Raw genomic sequence first — 20659 nt, 5'->3', positions numbered from 1 at the left:
ACTTTGGTCACACATTTCTCACAGCCCTCCTCCCAAATGCTTTAACTGTACTTAAGTTTTGGTCCATGTGGCTTTTGCTCACTTAAGTCATGATATCCCAGGCTGCTTTAAACTCTTACTTTTAAGTCCAAAGTTTTTGCCCTCCAAGTTGTCCAATGAGCCAGATTGGAGTCTTTGTCAGGCCGATTCTGGTCCCCAGGCCTTATGTTTGACACCCCTGGTTTAAGTTTCATTGCTTCATATCCTATGCTTGCATGAATGGTCACTGTGACTTAACTGAGACATAGGACACAGGGAGAAAAACGGTTTCAGCTTCCTCCTGCTAACATATGACAGGAATTATAAACCATGTTGTGCTGTGGAGGGTGGAATAAAGTGTGTTTACAGTCCACAAAAAACACAGTGGCTCTATTTCAACCCTAGCTTTTCTTTTTAAAAAACAGAAGAAGAAAGAAAGAAAGAAAAAACAAACATCTGAGCTTTGTTAAGACAGTCGTTTTACTTCAGTGGTTTTTCACATGTAACTGTCGACAACCACAAACGAGCAGAGGAAAGATGAAAAGAAACTCCCAAACAGAGAAACATGCCTGTCATTGCAGTTCAGTTTTAAGTTTAGCAACAAGCAACTAATCAGTGACGGACAGAAACTGTGAACAGCAGCTGGCGCGCGAGGTTTCCTGTGTGCCTGGTACTGAACCTGCGCTCGGCAGATGCAGCTGTGAAATCAAGAGGACACAAAGCATCTGGATCTTTAACCAAATAAGAGTTTGGGAAAATGTTTTGCTCAGTTGCCCAGACGCTTATCATCACCAGTGTAGAAAGGATACAGTCACTCAAGTACTGTGCTTAAGTGCAGCTTGGAGTTACTTGCACAAAGGTATTAGCTTTTATTTTTTATGATATATACTTATATTACAAAAATATTTTTTTTCTTTTACAGCAGACAACAATTGCAAACAGTTACTTCATAGTTTTACATTTCACATTTTTATAAAAGTTCTCTCCTCACTGTGTTTGACATTAGCTGTTACAAAGTCTCTTCTGAACTTCTCTGTTATCAGCAGCTGTTTGAAAGTTTACTCAGTAGTTAAAACGAATCATGACCAGCTACAACAGTTACACTCGGTGCATCAGTGCATTAACCATCTAATAATGTCAAGATTTTACTGTTACAAGGCGCCGCTCTACTTTTGAATCTTTCTTTCTCTCTTTTTGAACAATTTAATACTCATTAGCATAAATCAGAACTCAGATATTATTTTACTCAGAATAATTACAATGAAAAGTATAATTACATTTATACTCCTTGGCCTTTGCTTCAACATCAGACACTGATTGAACAACCATATTGTTGCCATGATGCCAGGTCTCTCTTGGAAATTAGATTTTTAATCTCAATGAGATTTTTTTTTTACCTGGATAAATAAAGGATTAATAAAAATAAAAAAAAGTACCACACTTTATATCTGCTGTGGCTGTTTTTTTTAGGTGTTTTATAAATAAAGTTGACATTGTATAGTAAGTAAATAGTTATAATCCCATGAAGGTACAGCGGTCTACTTCACTACTAACCCCTGCTTGTTTAGTAGGTTTTCAAATCCACTTCTCGGAGTTGACTGACACGAAATTTTAGACGTTTGTTTCAAACACAACCTCTGACCACTCGTTAAAGGCAGTCATCGGCTTGGTTCACATCTGCTCTTCTGTCTTAAGTCTGTGCGCAAAGTTAGAAATATACTGTTAAACAGACTGAAGCTAGAAGAAGAACAGACGCCTTGAAAACACAAAGCTTTAATAAGAACAGTGTGTCAGCGTGCATTAGGGTTCCTAGGAAGGATCCAAATCACCTCACACACGTGGACCCACATTCAGCCTGAGGTTCTTCAGGATTTACAGCTGGCCTCATGCTGCACTCTCCTCGCTACGCTGAAAATATGTAGAATTCAAGTGCGCATCTGGTGATTTTATTAGTTGGATTTATCTTCCAACACGGATTAACTGGCACTGCAAACTCATCTTTTTGAATTCATTTGGGGGCGGTGTGGAGGAAGTTGGGGGTTAAGCAGTGCTCACATATGATATGTGAGCTGCCTCATGATGCGAGATCTGCGGGGCTATATTTTACATAGAGTGACTGGCAGAAGGTGCTGTTGGGGTTGATTGTATTTCTGGGAAAGAAACCATCAATGCGTGGAAAGGTACATGAGAACGCTCTGTAGCCTCTGTCTCTTTTTCTGTTTCAGCCACAGGTTGCTCCCCCCCTCCATCACCTGTTTCTCAGGACCTTGACGTCCTCCTATATATGGCACTCCTCAGGGGCTCTGCGTGATGGGGCAGTGGTTCATGGTGTTTGTGCAGCTTGCATGATTCCTGAAGAATCATGGACAGTTTACACAAGCTGCCAAACTTCACACACTTGTTTTTTTTATGTTCATGTGTTTATTTCACAGGTCCAGAGTCCAGACAGCCACCATACATGGAGAGGAAGTTTAACAGCGCTAATAGACCTGCAGGCTGACAAATAATTATTAGCCGGGGTAGGATTTTAAATCCTTGAAGTTTGCAAAGAAGAAATCAAAGAAGAATATTTCTAGTTGGGCACTACTGCAAGAGATTACACAGGTGAACTGGATCTTACAACACAGATCAAAAACTGCAAACCTTGCAGTATATATATGTATGTATGTATATATATTTATATACATACATACATACATATATAGATAGATAGAGAGAGAGAGAGAGAGAGAGAGAGAGAGCAAGGTTTGCAGCTTTGAGTGCAGGACACCACTGTTCAAAGACTATAGGAAACTGTAGGATGTTATAGAGCCTTTTCAACATTAAACACGACAGCCATGCATGCTTGGTTACACTGGGATGTGCAGTGCTTAGAGGGGCTGTTTTGTTACAGTGTTTATGCAACTCTGTGATGCTGTATTTTGATGTGCCACAGAAACTTTTCTTCCTTAACCTTGTAACACCAGATTTATCATAGATTTATCATATATCATTTCATTTAATTGCAACAAGGTTAAATAAGCATGTTTGTTCCAAACAAAATGTGAAAAATTCTGCCATAAATTAAATCTAATAATATTACTAGTATTATTAGATTTAAATGTTCATGATGGGCTTCTTTTCAGCACCATTCCAGCCAAACGAGCAGCACCGATGGTGGATAACTTCTTCTTACAGCCTGCAGTAAGAGTAAGAGTTTAAGGTTGATCAGAGTGATGACAGCACCGACAGAGGAGAGCCAGAGCTGGAGGGCATGTCATGTATGAATGCAAATGTGCAATTTGAGTTAACTGCTTGAGCTAGCCTGCAGGCTTTGCTCCATTAAGAGTCATTGCATTCATCTTAGCAGATTATACCCTGGATCATCATTAAATTGCCATAAATGTTGAGGTTAAATAAAAAAAATTACAGTGAGTATCTGGCTGAGAGAGAATCAGCGTGAGCAAGTGCACTCTGTACTTAATGTGTCTGCTCTACTGGGAGTGAAACAACAAACCATGAGATAATTGTTATAAGGTGAGCTTGGGCAATTTCCGCATCTTGTAGGGGTTTGTGATCTGGGGAAACCAAAAACTGGAGTGGAGCCAAAGATAGTTTTTGTTTTTCAGATTAAAAAAAGGATTAAAATGGTCTGGCACCTTAGCAATAACGTCACTTTTTCAGCAACAGCTGGGTAAACTGAAGCATGATGATATTTTCTGTGCTAAAACAGGATGTCAAGAGTTCAGGTTCACACCATAAATACTTCCACCTGATAATAAAATAAACTAAAACAAGAATAAACATCTACATTTCAACACTGAGAGCTGAATCCCTCCCAAACAACCATCTGATCATCATCATCATAGAGCGCACTGAGCTGCAGCCTCAGGGGCTCAAGAATGAACTAAAAACTGCAAAAAACAAAAGCAAAGTGCCAAAAACTGCATTTCCCCCATTGGACACCTGAGCACACCAGCCTCTCTGAGCTGCAGTACAACCTAAAAAAGTGAGACACACAGGAAACGGCTCTCCTTCAAACTAAAAGTTCAGTCTCACCAGTTCAGCCAACACATGCCGAAGGCAAAGCTTTTACTTTGGAAGCAAATGGTCTTCATTTCTGGTTTGCATCCCACTTATCCGAGTTTCCCTACTGGTTGGTGAGTAGCTGACGAGTGTTTGGGGAGAAATCAGCATATTCCACACAAACAGCTGGTGACCATGGCAACCTAGTAGCTACCAAAACAATTGCAAAGTTGTTTTCGTTGCAGCACTTTAAACCTCTTTGTTGCTTCCAACAACAAGCGATCCCCAACAACCAGTTGCCAACTGTTGGAATATATACATTTACCTAGCAACCACTGGTTGCCAGGGGGTCAGTGATTTGTCTTTAGACCTGAATCAGTGAATTTCACAGTAACTGTCAGCAACCACTTGCAACCAGTTATGGAATTTACATTTTTCCCTTTCAACCAGCGGCTGCCAAATGGTCACTGTCTGGTCTCTAGATCAGTGTTAGTGAGGTCATTTAGACCTTAATGTGGTACTTCCCAAACCAACAGATGGTGTGATCTCTGGTGCATATGGTTCCTTTTCCTACATATCTTGGACTAGAGCAGCCAGTCCAAACACCAAAGTGGTTTGAACCACTAACTTCCTGATCAGCAGAGAAGCTGCTCCACCTCCCCATATTGAGCAATATGTAAACACCACTATAAATGTGGTCATAAGTAGTCACAATATCACACACAGCTGCCACTACTACTACTCATTTGCTTCACACATTCTATAGGACTGCATAATCAGGCCTGTGTCTACCTGAAAGAAAAAGATCTTGATAAAAAGTGATTAAAAGAGTCGCCTCTAGAAAATGGTAGAAATAAATGTGGTTGTACAAGGTCAACACCATACTCTCGATAAATCCACTCAATAAAAAACTTTATAGGGTTTGAAAGATTCTGTAAGGACTTGATTGCTTACAACACAACAAATATATAAATACACAAGCGAATATGCAGAACAAATGCAGTTACCCTGAACATTGGATTTTTTGAATGGTTCATTGAGAAGAAATATGATCCTATGACCCAATCCAATTAAAAATATGAAGTGAAAAACATCCAGTAAAGGGATATATTTTGTTAAACAGCTGTCCATACTCCCAGAAAAGCTAAGCCTTCCAGACGCTTTGTGTTGTTTCATGTATATTTAAATATCATGAAGTCATTAGTCGTTGAATAGATCAAAGCTGCCAAAAGCACAAATGGATACCATGGATGTTGTGGGCAGAAACAGCTGTGCTTACCGATCTGAGTGCACAAGCCCGTTCCTGCTAAGCCAAAAGCACGCCTGACATTACAACAGCTCATCCTACGCCAGCAGAAGCAGACACGAGGAGTCAGGTTTGACAACATTAAGTCTCTCCTGCACTCAAATCCATCACGAACAAGCAAAACACACACAGTAATCAGCAAAACCATCATCCCAGAAAACAGATGCTATCACTTCCACAGCTCATTACTTGCACCTCTTTTGCATGGATGCTGATGAGGTTTCTGATGAGAGATCTACAGCGTGTCAGCCAGGCATTAATTAATCCATGCTGACCCCAAGGACCAAGCACTGAAAACAGGAAGGCACAGAGGGGATGCGAAAACATTTTTAGGATTAATTACCACCAAACGACCTCTGATGTGCCACAAACGTGTCACATGTGCGGGAAGCAGCTGTAAAACATTTAGACGGTTCAAGAGACTCTAAACAAAGCACCCTGCTGAACTACTCCCCGCCCTTTCTGTCATCTTACAATTGTCTCACAGTCTGATGATTCCTGCAACATTGTTGATTCTGGTAATGACTAATCATGCTAACTTTATTCTGCCCACAGTCAAACAGTGATGGGCGTTGTGAAAGAACAAAAAAAACCCTCTTCTGTAAATAATGCTGTTTGCCATAGAGTAGCTAAATGTCACTTTTGACCTTTGGGAGATAAAAAAAAAAAGTTTATCTTATTCTTTTAATAAATCTCCATTAAAAAATATAATAGATAAGCTTCGTCTGTACATGCACTTGATCCATCGAAGAGCTAAGTTTCTCTAGTAACCAGTTAACACAAAACAGTTTTAGTTAAAGACTTCACAGAAACAGTAATAATGCCGCTTTGTTCCACAATAAATAAATGAAACCAAGAAAACTAAAATAATAGTAATTGCAAGATTACTAAACACAAATTGAAAAGCCACCTAATAAAATGTACTTTACTTAAGCAGTTAAGCAGAGTTAAAAGCCCTATTTGCTCAGGACTTGTATTAACCTGAGAACCTCTAGTAATTTGTAACAATCATGAAGGTCATCTGCCATCATAATCATCCAAATCTACCACGTCTGGAATTTGGAATAAGATGCCACAGTACATCACCTACCGCACTCTGCCAAACACAGAGTTTCTGTGATAATATTAACCATGTGAGACTCTTCTTCTATCACATCTCTGTGATGTCAGTCACTTTCTTACCTCTTTCTGTTCTGGAGGACTGCTTTGTGAATCATGAATGAAAGTTCGGACAGCGTTTAAGTTACAAATTCAGGAAGTTTATGTGGCTACACAGTACGGAGGCACACTCATGGAAAGATCGGGAGTGAACTGAAGGCAAAGATCTCAAACAGGGATGAATAACATGCAAAGCAGCACTGAGCAAGAAACATGTTTCTATTTTTCAAGGCTGAGGGTCAAAAGACAGAAAAAAAACATTAATTAGTAGAACGCTTCCAAAAAAAGAGAACGCGCCGAGAAGCTAACCATAATTTTGTAAGGTCCTGTTCTCGGTTTCAGCACTTTGGTTTCTTGAAACAGAAGTTGTCAAATTAGCTCAATATAGTGTGGTGGGGTTTTTTGCCCTGTCTCCCTTTCCTCACCCACAGCTGGTCATAACAGATGGCTGCCCCTCCCTAAGCCTGGTTCTGCTGGAGGTCTCTTCCTGTTAAAAGGGAATTTTTCCCTCCCACTGTTGGCCAAGTGTTTGCTCAAAGAGAGTCGTGTTGTCTGATTGTTGTGGTTTCCTCCCTGGTATTGCCTTGGGGCGATTATTGTTAGGATTTGGAAATTTAACATCTATGGAGTCTGTGGAGACTGGCTTACTTTTGGAGCTAGCCTCAAGTGGACATTCAAGAAACTTCAATTGTTGGCAATTCATTTTTCAGCCTTTGAGTTTAGCTACTTAAAATAACAAGGATACTCCAGTCTGGTTTTTTAATGCTTTGGTAAGCTGACATGAAGCATGCAATAGGTGTGGTAAGAACTTGGACTAAAACAGACTGTAGTAAAACAATAAAAACTGGAAAGAAGAACAGTAGCAGCTGGGTGACCCACCATGATCTCATTCTCTCTGCCCTGCTCTGTGGTAACTCTCCATTGTGTCTCTTTCTCCCTCTCCCTGCTTACTTGTATCAGTATTTTTCCAGAAATTGTGCATTGTTTGGCCCGGCCAAACACAGTCAGAGGGTTTTTTTGTGTCAGTGTGTGTAGCGGGGGCACGTGGAGATGTAGCTGCACGTACGGGGGAGGGGTGGAGGCAAAGGCTGAGGTTGTGTGGGGTTTTTTTGTAGGCCTGGAACTCCCTCGTGGAGAGAAGTTGTAACTCACCGTGCATTTCCGCTTCTGCAACAGACACTGCTGCGAGTAGGAAAAAGGTGACAGCTCTGCAAAAAGAAGAAAGAAAATTAAAAAGTTAAAAAGAAAAGGGTCATGTTTTTCCAGAGTTGATCTGTATTACTGTTTGTTTATGGGAATTAGAGCAATAGTTTTGTATCGATTGTATTATAATAATAACAACAATGATAATCAGAATGAATATAGAATCATTACTATTAATATATCTCAGAAACCCTAAACATTCGTTTTATGCAGAGGTGTGTTCACAAGGGGGGCATCAGGTGGCACCAGGCACCCCAAAAATATGACTGAAGAAACAAAGTTATTCAATGCTTTAACTCATAGTGCCACTATTCACGTGATACCATCTGTATCTTCCACAGTGTATTAGTTAAGTATTCTTTAAACGTCATGGAAACAGCCATGGCTCTGTAGTTTTATTGTAGATAACCACCAAACTAATTGGTGACTTTCTAAAGAAATAATAAAACAGGAATAAAAACACAAAACAATGTTTGTATTGTTTGGATCTAAATTCATTAGCTTGCACTCTGCACCACGCAGCCCTGCCAGCTGGACTGCTTATTATGTCAACCATGTGTTCACTCACACATGGCGTGCACGTCAACCACGTTGGAGTGCATGTGTTTGGCACACAAACTAAAACTAGCTCATAAATAAACAACTCCACTTCAATTATGGCAGTGTTTGTAGTGTTTAATGTAGTCTAAAGCACCTTAAGTGGTAAGTACGATTTGAAAGATGCTATATAAAAACAAGTACATTATGATAATATTCAAACATGTGGGAAAGCGGCGGGTTATTGCCACATACCGGGCATTTTCAGCAGGCAGGGCGTTCAACAAGTCATGGCTGAAACATTCAGCATGTTTGTGGTGGATCATGACTTCGATATATAAGAGTACAACAGTCAAACCCTCAAATAGTCAAACAAATAGTCAAGTCACTGAATTACTTTACTCTTAAGATAGAGTACTTGTGTTTCTTTATTTCCATAAGATCCAGAGTAACCAGAACAGTGCATTTCTCTTCTGAAAGGGCAGTAGAGAGAATAGCAGTGAGTAAGTCAGTACCATCAACAGCACCCTTTACATTGAAAAACAAGAAGCGCTCAGAGAGCACACACCTCCACAGAGGCAGCTCACTCTGAGCAGTATTTACTTTTAAAGGAACAGTACTGTGTTTTTAATATTCATCTTCTTTGCTTTTTTAAAGGTACTTTAAGAAGTTTGTAGTGCAGTAAAAATCAGATAAGGGCAGCATACAGTTCTGCTTTGATTACAGAAACGTTATGTAGGACTAGGTAATGGATAATAGATGCTGATCAGTAAATACCTGGACATGAATAATTTTATTTGATTATATAATATTATACTGCAGAATGTATTTGAACTAACTTGGCAGCTAATTCTCTTTCTCTTACTTTAAAGATATAAAACATAATTGGGTCAACTTAAAAGAAAAGCAGATGTGAAATGTAAAAGTGAATGCAGACAATAATGTGATATTTTAAATCCCCATATACCAGAATCATTTCCTAAATGAAATAAAGACAAAAGCAGCAGAATTTTAATCAAAGTTTTAAAGAAAAAAAGTCACATCTGACCTTGAAGAAGAGGTCAAAGTAATGAGATATTTAAAATCCCCATATATCATTCCTCATATACCTATATGATGTCAATACAAACAATGTAAGAAACAGAGCTCTATGTGGCATTATCATGACTTTGACCTTTAGATTAATTTACTGACCTTAAAGAAGAGGTCAGAGGTCAAATGTGACATGTTTTTTAAACTCATATGGTACTTTCTAGTTGCTGACATTGCACACCACACTTGTAGGAGTCACAGTGTCTAAGTTATAATGTGTTTTGCCAATTATTGATCAACAAATCATTAAGTTGATCTTGAAGACCTTGGTGGATATAAGCCAGATTTGAATGGATTGTTAACCTGACCTAAACCCCTACAAAGTTTTATCAGAATTCATTCGAAACTTTTCGTGCTGTCGTGTTTACAGACAGAATGACACGCATGCACGCAAACCCTTCCAAACGCATAACTTCCTTGGCAGAGGCAGCAACTTCACACAGACCAAACTCTCTTGAATGAATGGAATCTGATGGAGAGATGCTCCTGCGAGGGGAAATCCATGCAACAGAGCAAAAGTCAAGTGAAGACATGGCTAGAACAAACAGAACCAGCATGAGTTTGCATGAGTTCAGTATTAGCTGCTTTCCATTTCAGGAGCAAACATATAGATCATGCCAGAGTTCACCAGAGCAGCCAGGAAAAGGACTGTTGCTGTCAGGGGTCTGACCATACAAGAGAAAACATCGCCGCACCAACTCTGAAAACCAGTTTCATAAAAAACAAACTTTGGTTTGTGCGGCGCATAAAAAATCTCATCCATGCCAGAGTGCAGGGCAGGTGCTGCTTTGCAAAGCGATATTAATAACTTGTAGTTGGGGAAAAAAAGTGTGATTTCAGCTGTCTGCCACAGCTGCAAGCTGTTAACAAGACCTTGATGCAGGCTTAGTGAACTGTACTTTAGGATTAAATTCAAATGAGTACACTGGACTTTACAACAGGACGCTCTGAAAGACTGTGTGGGTTTACCAGCATGATCTTCATTCACGTGAAACCACAAACCACAGTGGAGGAGGAAAAGAAGTCCGAGCTGAATTATCAAAATTAAAGGTTAACAGGGCCTATAAAGCAGCATCAGCGAAAGGACAGAGGGGGAATGGAAAAAGAGGTTAGTTAGGGCAGATAACTGCGTCACCTAAGTCCACACAGTGAGTCACTGCCTGCAGATAAGTCACTGCTTTTATGAATGGCAGTTGGTGAGTGTGGGCTGGGGGTGGCAGGCAGATGGGGGCGTCTGGCCTGAGCGGAAAATAACAGCAGATAGTGAAGCTACACCAGAGGATGTGTGAGCATAGCGGAGAGGACTAAAGAGGAGAAACAGACAAAACACACATGGCAAACCTGCTTCCTTTTCATGTTCCCTTCAAGCACCGATTCTGCTCAGTCCTCCACTAAAGCACACTGTCACAAAAGCAATGTCCAGGCTGTTATTACCCAATAAAACCCCTGGCAGGGGGAGGAGTGCTTTCCACTGCACTCAGATCAGCGACGGAGGGATTTAAAGGTCTGAATGCTGAGCTGACGGATCTCCCCACTAAACCGCTTCCCTCAGTGATGGAGACGGAAAAACATCTCTGGTTAAAGTCAGTAGGACGCCCGCAGGGCTGAAATGAAGGAGTCTATAAAAATCCAAACGGTACAAGATCATAAATACATCAGTACCACTTTCTTTAAGTGCATTCAGATATTAAACATCCCTTTTTAAGTAAGAGGCAGCAATTAGGACACTTTTTTGCTGCTTGAGTATTTTGTTTTTTAATTATTTTTTTCATCAAGGAAGTGTCAGATGTCTCTCATAATTATCTGTGCAGCATGACTAAACATAATGTCAGAGAGGCACCTTCACTGTGCAGGGGAACAAAAAGTCTTGTGACAGATGGCACGGTCCCCACAGAGCCCTGATCTCAATATCAGAGAACAGCTGAGACAGCCTAAACCCACAGAGGAACTCTGGAAAGTTGACTGGAATAACCAGTTTGCCAAGTACCCCCCACACACACATCAGAAAACCCCACACCAAGTATTATTATATGTTAAGTGCTGATTTATGTTTACTTTAAATAAAGTTAATGATAAATAACACCTACCAGCAGCACGCAATCAGACCCGAGCACTCGCTGTTTGAAAGTACAGCAGATCCCACTTTGCAAATGCACGTTGGACTGCCGTGCCCAAACAAATACTCACAAAGGATCTACCTTATGTTTTCCTAAATCTCCTTTACATCCTCCTGAGACCCTGCGTCCTCACGGTGGGACACTACACTACGACATTTCTGCTGATTATGCTTCATTCTGCTCAATAACATGTTAAACAATTGTAACTTTGTGTCATCCTGTAAAATCCAACGTCCCCATGTGAGGACATACTTTTATTATTTTTATCTATATATATATATATACATATATATATATATAGATATATATATATTATCTATATATATATATCTATATCTATATCTATATATCTATATCTATATATATATCTATATCTATATATCTATATCTATATATATCTATATATCTATATATATATATCTATATATATATATATATATATATATCTATATATATATATATATATATATCTATATATCTATATATATATATATATATATATATATACTATATAAAATATAAATTATATTGATGGCGCTAATCTAGCACCTGGTTCTAATCTCTGTAATTACCTGACAAAGCGAAGTAAAGTTGGCAGCAATCATTTCACTAGATGGTAGTTATTGATGGCAGCGGTTCAGGTAAAGGTTCAAGGGAAGAACCTTCTAGGAATTTTAAGAGAAGATGGATGTTACTAGAGGATTGGTTAAACACAATGTCATCAGATGTTCGACAGTGGCCCATTCACCACTGCGCAGCACATGGTTCCTTCTTGTTTTACAGGATGTCGTCTTCTGAGAGAATCTGGACTGAGCTGGCATTGCCGTCACCACAAGCCCAAAGTCTAATCTAATAATTTGCTGAGGAGAACTGGCCCAAATATCACGAAGACCTAAAGTGTGGATCTGCAGCAGGTGTTGAGCCTCAAAATGATCAGAAGTGCTTTCACCACCAGTCTCTGCTAAATGGTGGTGAAAAGGGGGGGGGAAAAAAAAAAAAAAAAAAAAAAAAAAAAAAGAGTAGGGGGGAAAAGGCTTCAAGTTGCTAACACTGGAATACTGAAATAACCCATCTCTGATTTAATCAAAATAAATAATTGATAGAAGGATAAAGTTATGGCTACACAAAGCAGGTGGCTTAAGAGGAACAAAATCAACCAGAACAAGCTGGCAACACACTACAGGTATACATGTGCTTAAGTCATTTGAAGAGAACAGCCTATGTACTGCTTATCCTTTTATCCATGTCAGAATCGCTTGAAATCGTAATTTTTAACTTTCTGCATTTTTTTTTTTTTAATTTAGGTTATTTAATGATCTCTATTGTAACATGACACAAAAACTCAGGATCATTTACTGTGCTTGTACTTAAAACTTCAGTTTAAATGTCAGTTTCAGGTCAACTTTGTAAACCCCGTCATATTTTCTAGTGTATTCCTGCTGTGAACTCTTAACGTAGCATCACGAACTTTGCTTCACGCCTGCATTTGTTCTAGCTGCTATAATGTGTATTGCCGAGTCATTTTACTCGACCATAATCCTCCCATGATGTGATGCTTTATTGCTATCGTATAAAGAAAGGAAATTTAAAGTTTACAGAGCACAACAGCAGGTTCACAATAAAGGACCGCCTCGGTTCTTTAGTCAAAGTTATTAACTCAAGCTCATATTTCTCCACACTTCTAGTCTTGCTTCCAAAATTTATTTTAGTCCCATTAAGTAAAATTCTGCTAAACTCCCATTTTCTTAAGTCTAAATCACTTGACTGTCGTGCTAAAACATTGTCAGTTTTACATGCAAGCTTTCAAGCAACAAACAAATGAGGCACATATTGCATTGAATACTCTTTATTCATTATTTCTTCTTCAAACACATTTTCCTGATGTACATTTCCATTCAAAGGAGAAGAAAAAAAAAAAACTCAAGTGAGGTAAAAGTGCTGAAAAATGAAATAGTTTAATGGTTGTAACCATCAAAGTCACAATCACGAAGCTGACAAAAAAAGCTCTTCTGCATTAACTATTTCCAAAAATATATATATAGTGCGACAAAGTTCGTATTTTCCCCACTTTTTTTTCCCCCCCCATTCAACTTGTGTTACCACAGGCATCCCTTCACACAGGCGCAAACAAACACGCTCCACCACATGTTAACGTAAACACACATCTGTTTCTGCTGCAAACAAAATAAATCATCGCCATACAGAAACTGTAGGACAGCTTCTATCACATTCCTATGGCATAAGACTTGCACTTTATACAAGCATAACCACTAAATATCTCATCTGCATCTCCCCTCTAGCAAAGGATACAGCTACAGGTGTCATAAGGGGGGGGGAAAAGAAAAACGCTGTACCAATTAACAGCAGCCCAAACATGTGAGCCAACTCAAGGTGGTGTGAGAGAAACACTGGCAAGTTTACAGCAGAAAAAAGTGGCCAGAAAATAAATGCAAACTACAATATTCCCTTTCCATTCACAGAGAGTTCAGACATACGTCAGCCCAGTAAAGGAAAGGGTTAGGCACAAGCCCCGCAAAAGCTCGGGCATAGTCATCAGAGAAAGCCACAATAACCGTAAACATGTGAAAGCAGGGTGGGGCAAAGGAGGATTTGGGGAAAAAAAACAAAAAAAAAACAAAACAAAAAAAAAAAAAAAAACCAAAAAAACCAAAAGGGCACTGGACTAGTATTCCAGACTGCTATCAACTTTCTAGGAAAATGCAAATTTGCTCGCAGTCTCTTTGACCTCGCTCTTAACAGCTGTTGGTGAGCGACATCAACAAAAAGCCTAAGAAGAGGCTGGTTTTCACCACACAGCAGGCTTCAAACTCCAACTGTGAGCAGCAGCTGGCTCTGCATGTTGCTCCAAGCCTCATCGTTACTTCAAAGACCATAATCCACTAGGAAAAGAGGATTTTAGCCTGAGAGTCAATGTTCTGTCCCCGAGCTTTCAGAGACGACGTCTCAGGGTTAGGAGAACACCACTAAAAATACAGCTTTTGGCACAAACCTAGGAAAGCCTCTGAGTAACGATAACATTTTGGAGCGAATGGGTGTAAAGATAAAAAGCAGGGCTGCTGTCGGGGTGTAATGAGCTGAAGTCTGCAGCCTACCTCCACCTTATCTAGGAAGAGCCTGTAGTAAGGGTGAGCAGAGGGAGAGTCAGGATTACAACAAAGGAAAGACGAAAAATGAAGAGAGGTGGGAGGGGGCATCTCAGGATCAAGGGCAGATTAAACCAATTTGCTCTCATAAATTTAAAAGAAAAACAAAATATGAAGGGGACAAAACTGTCTTCAAAAAACATGCAGTCCCTGAGGACCAGCACGGCTCACACAGCAACTGACCAAGGCCTCTTTAAAGTGTTCCACCAGTGTGGGAGGGGGTCTTTACTCTGTGACCTCCAGCTACTGTGCCACCGTACAGCTCGTCAGTGCACTTTAAGTATTTCTTGCTTCGGATGGGGAACAGAACAGTCAGACAAACTGAATTAGCCCAGCTGTTTTAGAGAATACAGTCCTAGGCAAATGCTGGGAAGATTATTCAGTTGAAAGGTGTAAATATACAGCACCTGTTAGGGGAAAAAAAAAAAAAAAAAAAAATCTCAAAATGTCAGATTACAGAATGCATTTGGGCAAGACAGAGGTCAACATGACTACAGCGACGTGACGGCCCAAACTTATAACAAAAAAAAAAACAAAAAAAAAAAAACACTAAGATGAGGCTCAGATGGCTGTAATGGGAATGACTGCAGATTTTAAAGACAAAATAAGGTTTGGGACAAACTAATGTTAAAGAAAAATAATCTTAATAGGAAAAAAAAAATCCCTCAAATTTTAAAGTCAAACCAAAATTACTTTGCTCCTCAACCAAAAATATGCGCATTCACCTTATAACTTTTATCTAATACAGACAGTTTTATATCAAAGCTTCACAGGCTGAAAGAAAACTTTTGCTAACCTTTCCCCCTTTATGACCACCATTAAAAAAAACCTTTTAAAAAGATCAACTCTCCACAAAGTGACAGGCACTTGAGTGCTTCAGTTGCTGGTTGTAAAGCAGACTTTTGGTCCAAGAGCATGTTCTTAAAAGAAGTTTAAAAAACAAAAAAAAACAAAAACACGCTGCAGCTAAGCTGACACGGCACAACCTGCCCCTCAAATGTGACCTGCAGCCAGACCAAACTGATCTCCCTCAATTGTTCTATCAACCCCGACATTTTGAGCCAACCAGATAAGTCTGTGGTTATCTCGTACCAACACAAGCCACAGTGAGATCAGCAGCAGCAATACAGGGAGCCAAACTTCTGAGAAACTCAGTGCATTTGGGGGAACAAATTCATGAGGAAATCCTCTCAAACTTGGCTGCTGTGATGTCAGGAAAACCAACAGGAGCAGTGGTGGCCAGAAATACTTCCAGCTTAGGTCATCAGTGTGTTCAGGTGTTCAGAAATTAACAGCTAATATTAGGCTTGGCTACAAATAGAAATTCATAGGTTTGGAGCGGCGACTTCATCTCTGCTGCCGTTTTGGTCGTAGCTTCCACACTGATGAAATTCCAGGTCTGAAAGGGGGAATGGTATCCCACTAGCAGGCATGTTGTCTGCCCTCCCCATGACCACAAAAGGGGTTCAAAACGCTCCGTGTCCCATCAGGCAACAGATGAGGACAGGAAGTGATTCAGCTGCCACATATGTAAGGTGGTAGGGCTGCTGCAGATCACACAACCAGGCTCCAGCTCCCTGCTTCAAAGGTAGCTAACCCCAGGACAAAAAAAAAGAGAAGGATGATAATTATAGACTAAGAGTAATTGGAGAGGCACCGAGCTGCGTCAGAGGTGGCTCCCATTTCAGGGCTGCTGTCGAGCATGCAGTAGCTGTGAGGGACAACCCTTCAGGCCCCTCCATGTGCTGCTCCTTTTAAGGGAAGAGACAACTAGCCTGTCACTCCGGGACTCCCAGCCAAGCACATTCTCTAAACCCCCCACCAGGCTCAGTCCTGTCCATTTGCCTCCCACAATAACCCAGGGGCCGTGGCATGCTGAGGTCAATGGCAAGGCTTTCGGACTTAAAAGACAGGGAAAGTAGTGAGGTCACGTATTTGAGGCCTACGCTGTCTGAGAGTTCCACTCAAAGCCAGTCTCGACTGAAAGGTACAAGGCTGAGGAAACAAGGGGGAGGGAGGGGAGCCAATCTTATGGTGAAATTCACAGTGGAAAAATAAAAAAATACTTCTATTTTTTTTCTCTTTTGCATCATTTACAAATCACAGGCACCGCTGGCACAGATGTCTCAGAAATATTTACATGTCAAAATGAATTAAAACAAATCGACTCCTCGCTTCCCGCTGATTTCTGACAGGATATTAGTGTACCACCTTTTCTCCCTCCACAGTAAACTTTAACACCGGTGATGAGCTTTCTCCCCCCCCCCCTTTTTTTTTTGGCAGTCACCCATTGTTACTCTTTCCCCAATAATACAATAATACTATTTTTCAATATTTTATGCATTTTTTATCAACTTTTTTTCCAACCTTTTTCTTTTTAAATCAAGATGAAAACCAAATGTAAGGCTACGGCATTAGCTCCTCTTTCCTTTCTCCAAATCACAGCCCATACTTAAATTACTGATGGGGTAAACCTGGAGGTTAAGGCACAAAATGCAACTCCATTAAGAATGGGATTGATAAACAGTGAAACAACCAAACATGAGAGAAAAAGAAAAAACAAAATCAAAACACTTAAAAATATCACTTTCTATTCAATGACCTAGACACTTCTGTCAGTAAAGGAATGAGAAAACAAAAGCAAAACGCTCGTCCAATTAAATATAATTGTGCCTTGAGAGGAACAAATTATTTATTGCCAAACATTTTTTTATGTTTTTTTTTTTTCTTAATTTCATTCCTTCTCTTCTCAAAAGCAGCAGCAGCAGCGACGCCATCTTGCTCATCCCAAGTCGTTTGTCTCGTCAGTTACACGGCAGCCATGTTGGAATGTTCTGGTTGGCCACATAGTAGTTGCTGAAGTTGTGGTCCCGGACATAAGGCGCTGGCTGGTAATAGCAGGTGACGCAGGACGCGTCGGGGATCGCGTTCTGCTCCGCCAGGACTCGGAAGGCCATCAGCGAGATGAGGTGAAGGGTCTGCCGCCGCTCGTGACCCATGAGGCACACCGTGCTCTCGTTAACCACTCGCCGGAGAATCATGAGGTAGTCGTATTTGCTCTTCTCCTCGCCAACAAAGTGGCTCTGGAGGTAGGATTCCACCTTACGCTGCTGCTCTCCTATGTCAGGAAAGTCAATGAAGAAGCGTGAGCACATATATCGCTCCAGGCCCTTGAATTCTTCCTCGCTGGCAGGCTGGAAGTCCCTCACCAGCAGGTTGCAGTACTTCAGCAGGCCACCGCCTCGGATCTCCTCAGGCCGCTTGGTGGCAATGAGCTTGTTTCGCAGGTGGCTCAGCGCAGTGTTGAAGTCTCCATACATGCTTTCCCCGCCAACAGTGGGGTGAAAGGCCTCTGACATGGGTGCCTGCTCCACCTCATAGAAGGAGAGCATGGAGTCCAGCACAATCTGAAAAGAGTCCACACTGAACTCAAACTGCCGACGTATTGAGTCCACAAACTTCAGCTCCACGTTACGGCCATTATTGTTGGAGAGGGAGATGAGGCTCCAGCGGTCCTGCTCTGTGTTTACTTTGACTAGCTTCTGCACGTAGGCCTCTTTGAGGGTCATCGGTGTAATTTTCTCTTTGTTCACACCCTCAGGCAGAAAGTCCAGCAGGGTACTGAGCACAACATCCTTGATGAGCTTGAACTCAGCCTCGTGTGGCAAGTCCACCCTGAAGATGACGTCCAGGTCCTTGTAGCTCCAGCCAATATCTTGCACCAGCACGTGGCTGGCTGTGGAGCCATTAAGCCGTACGTCCTTCACCTTAATGCCGCTGAGCTCAAGGCGGGAGCGCACCCGAGCCACAATATCATTCAGCTGCACCTCCAAAGTAGGAAAGTTCCCCCGTCCATGAACGGGCACGACCTCAGTCAGAACTTCATTGAGCCGGCTCACCTGCTCCCAAGTCAAGACGCTGAAGGGACAACTGTTTGATTCCTCCTTGTTATCCATCTTCTCAAAAAGTTTAGATTGACTAAGGAGGCAGGACAGAAAAAACAAAATGTTAGTGACAGCCCTCAAGTGTGACACATACCAAATAAAGTCTACCATGTGACAATATTAGCCAATATTCTTTAAAGGAAACAAAATCATTTTCTCTTAATTTTACCAAATTTGGTCTAGCTGTAGTAACGAGTGTCTAAAGGAGGTGGGGGGCGCAGTTAAATGTAATCAAGAACCATTTTCTTGCCGTGAAACAGGAGCAGCAACAGGAGCGTTCAGCACGAGCACAGGAGAACGCGAGCACGAGACAACCTGCACGCTACACACAGTAAAAGGACAGAGCCCGTGAGGTTTCTAGAACAGCTCACTGCGCAAGCCTGCCTTTTATTCCAGAACCGCTGAGAGACAAACACCGAGTTAGCTTCAAGTCCAGTAAAGCCGGGGGTCTCCCGAATAAACAACCGGTACAACTAATAGTTATTCCCCACTACGTGGAGCTACAAAAGTCGCCGCGACACACGTTGGGCAAAATTTTAAACAGCAGTTATTTGTTCCAGCTGACTCGTCAATTTAGCCGTGCGGAGGTCAAAATCAAGTTTTACTCTATGTACAGCAAATAAGGCTCAGTGCTAACAGCATTTAAAACGCGTACCAAACTCTGCTCTGAAACATGACGATAAGAATGCTTTATCACTACACTAGCAAGATAGTATTATGGTTAGCTTAGCCATATGGCCATAAAACCCTTTGTGAATTCAGCGGTTATGCAAAGTTAGAATATCCTCAAGCAACACACTTTAGGTATCTACGTCTCACGTTAAAATAGCGCAACCGGCGACACGTTTTTGAATCGTGGCTACAGCACGGCAAACTTTAAATTTAGCAATTCAAACTTAGCGAACGCACCACTTTCCCCAGCTACGAAAATAAAACACAGATTTGCGTAAGAAACTGAGGAGGGTTTTAAAAGATACATACATTTCCAAAAGGCTGTTCTGTAAGCATTCAAAGCCCGAAACGTGAGATGTGAAGTTTGCTGTCACGCACACGCCTCCACATAATCCACTGCCCGACAGAGAGACACAGCCACCGTTTAAAAGACAGCGTTAGAACCACAAACCCACTGAAGACACGCCTGTTTTATATAGCCGAAGTACGACCTTTCCGAAACACATGCACCGCCGTGGCACGACACAGTTCCTCGGACTACGTAATGTGCCGTTTACACTTAGAAAGTACAATGTGAGAAATACAGCGAGGATAGTTAAAATAAAATGCTAACTTTAAATATTTACTCCAAACCTCAGTTTTCATCATCTGCAGATCACATAATAATGGTCGCGTCAGACTGTATCAATGCCCTTTGCTAAGTATCTGATTGGCCAATGAGGTTTATGCGTTGCCAAGTAACCAGGAGCGTCTAGTTTAAGAGTAGAATTTAACTGTTGGTAAGCAAAGATTTCATAATTTAATTTAACTTTGCTGATATTTGCTGATATTTTGACTGTTATAATAAAATCTACTAATTCGTGTTACTTCAAAACAAAAAAGATTCATATATACTCCGGATACATATTTGTTTAAAACAGGGAAGCTAAAAGTACCATCTATGTTTCAGCGAAAGCTACTGTTAATTATTAGCATTTATGTGTTTGTGTGTGTGTTCACAGTAATTCTGACCCAAAATATTTATCCTGTGCATAATATTGCATTGCTAGTACATAAATGTTTGTTTAAAAAATAGTAATTATTACCACTGACATTTGATTAAAGTACTAAGAATGCAGCTATTTTCAAAGCCATTGAATGAGCTAGAATATGGATAAGTAGTCGCTGAAGTACAGAGTAAATGTACTTATACTTTACTTTTACAACTTTCTACTTCCACTCCACTGTATTTTATGTGCAATCATTGCACTTTGTAGTCAATACTCTTTAAGCCTCCAGTGACTTATTATTTTTTTATTGTTAATATTATAAAACTACCTATCAGTGTGTAACTAACTAAAATGTCCTTCAGCTGTAAGTATTGTTTGAGCTTAAAACACTTGTTCTATTACTTAAATAAAAGGCCTAAATACTCATTTCATCAATTTCACTAAACAGTCATGT

At 40.6% G+C, this 20659-nt stretch overlaps 1 protein-coding gene across 3 annotated transcripts; it reads right to left on the bottom strand.

The window, feature by feature from the left end:
• Positions 1-13608: 13608 nt before the first annotated feature.
• On the bottom strand, positions 13609-19931 carry tent5c (terminal nucleotidyltransferase 5C). 3 transcript variants are annotated; one of them, XM_005932495.3, is made up of 2 exons: positions 19850-19931; positions 13609-18578 (listed from the first exon to the last, which is right to left on the bottom strand). In XM_005932495.3, the coding sequence occupies exon 2, from the start codon at positions 18554-18556 to the stop codon at positions 17405-17407; it is 1152 nt and encodes a 383-aa protein (XP_005932557.1). In that variant the 5' UTR covers positions 18557-18578; positions 19850-19931; the 3' UTR covers positions 13609-17404. The 3 variants fall into 3 exon arrangements, with proteins under 3 accessions (XP_005932557.1, XP_005932556.1, XP_005932558.1); XM_005932494.3 differs by having other exon boundaries at positions 19830-19884; XM_005932496.2 differs by lacking the exon at positions 19850-19931 and adding an exon at positions 19526-19715.
• Positions 19932-20659: the final 728 nt, after the last annotated feature.

The sequence above is a fragment of the Haplochromis burtoni genome, unplaced genomic scaffold (genome assembly GCF_018398535.1).
Source record: "Haplochromis burtoni strain Fernald_Lab_line unplaced genomic scaffold, NCSU_Asbu1 Contig_154, whole genome shotgun sequence".
Lineage (NCBI taxonomy): Eukaryota > Metazoa > Chordata > Actinopteri > Cichliformes > Cichlidae > Haplochromis > Haplochromis burtoni.
The sequence above is the reverse complement of the archived record's forward strand: the minus strand, read 5'-3'. Positions and strand labels throughout refer to the sequence as shown.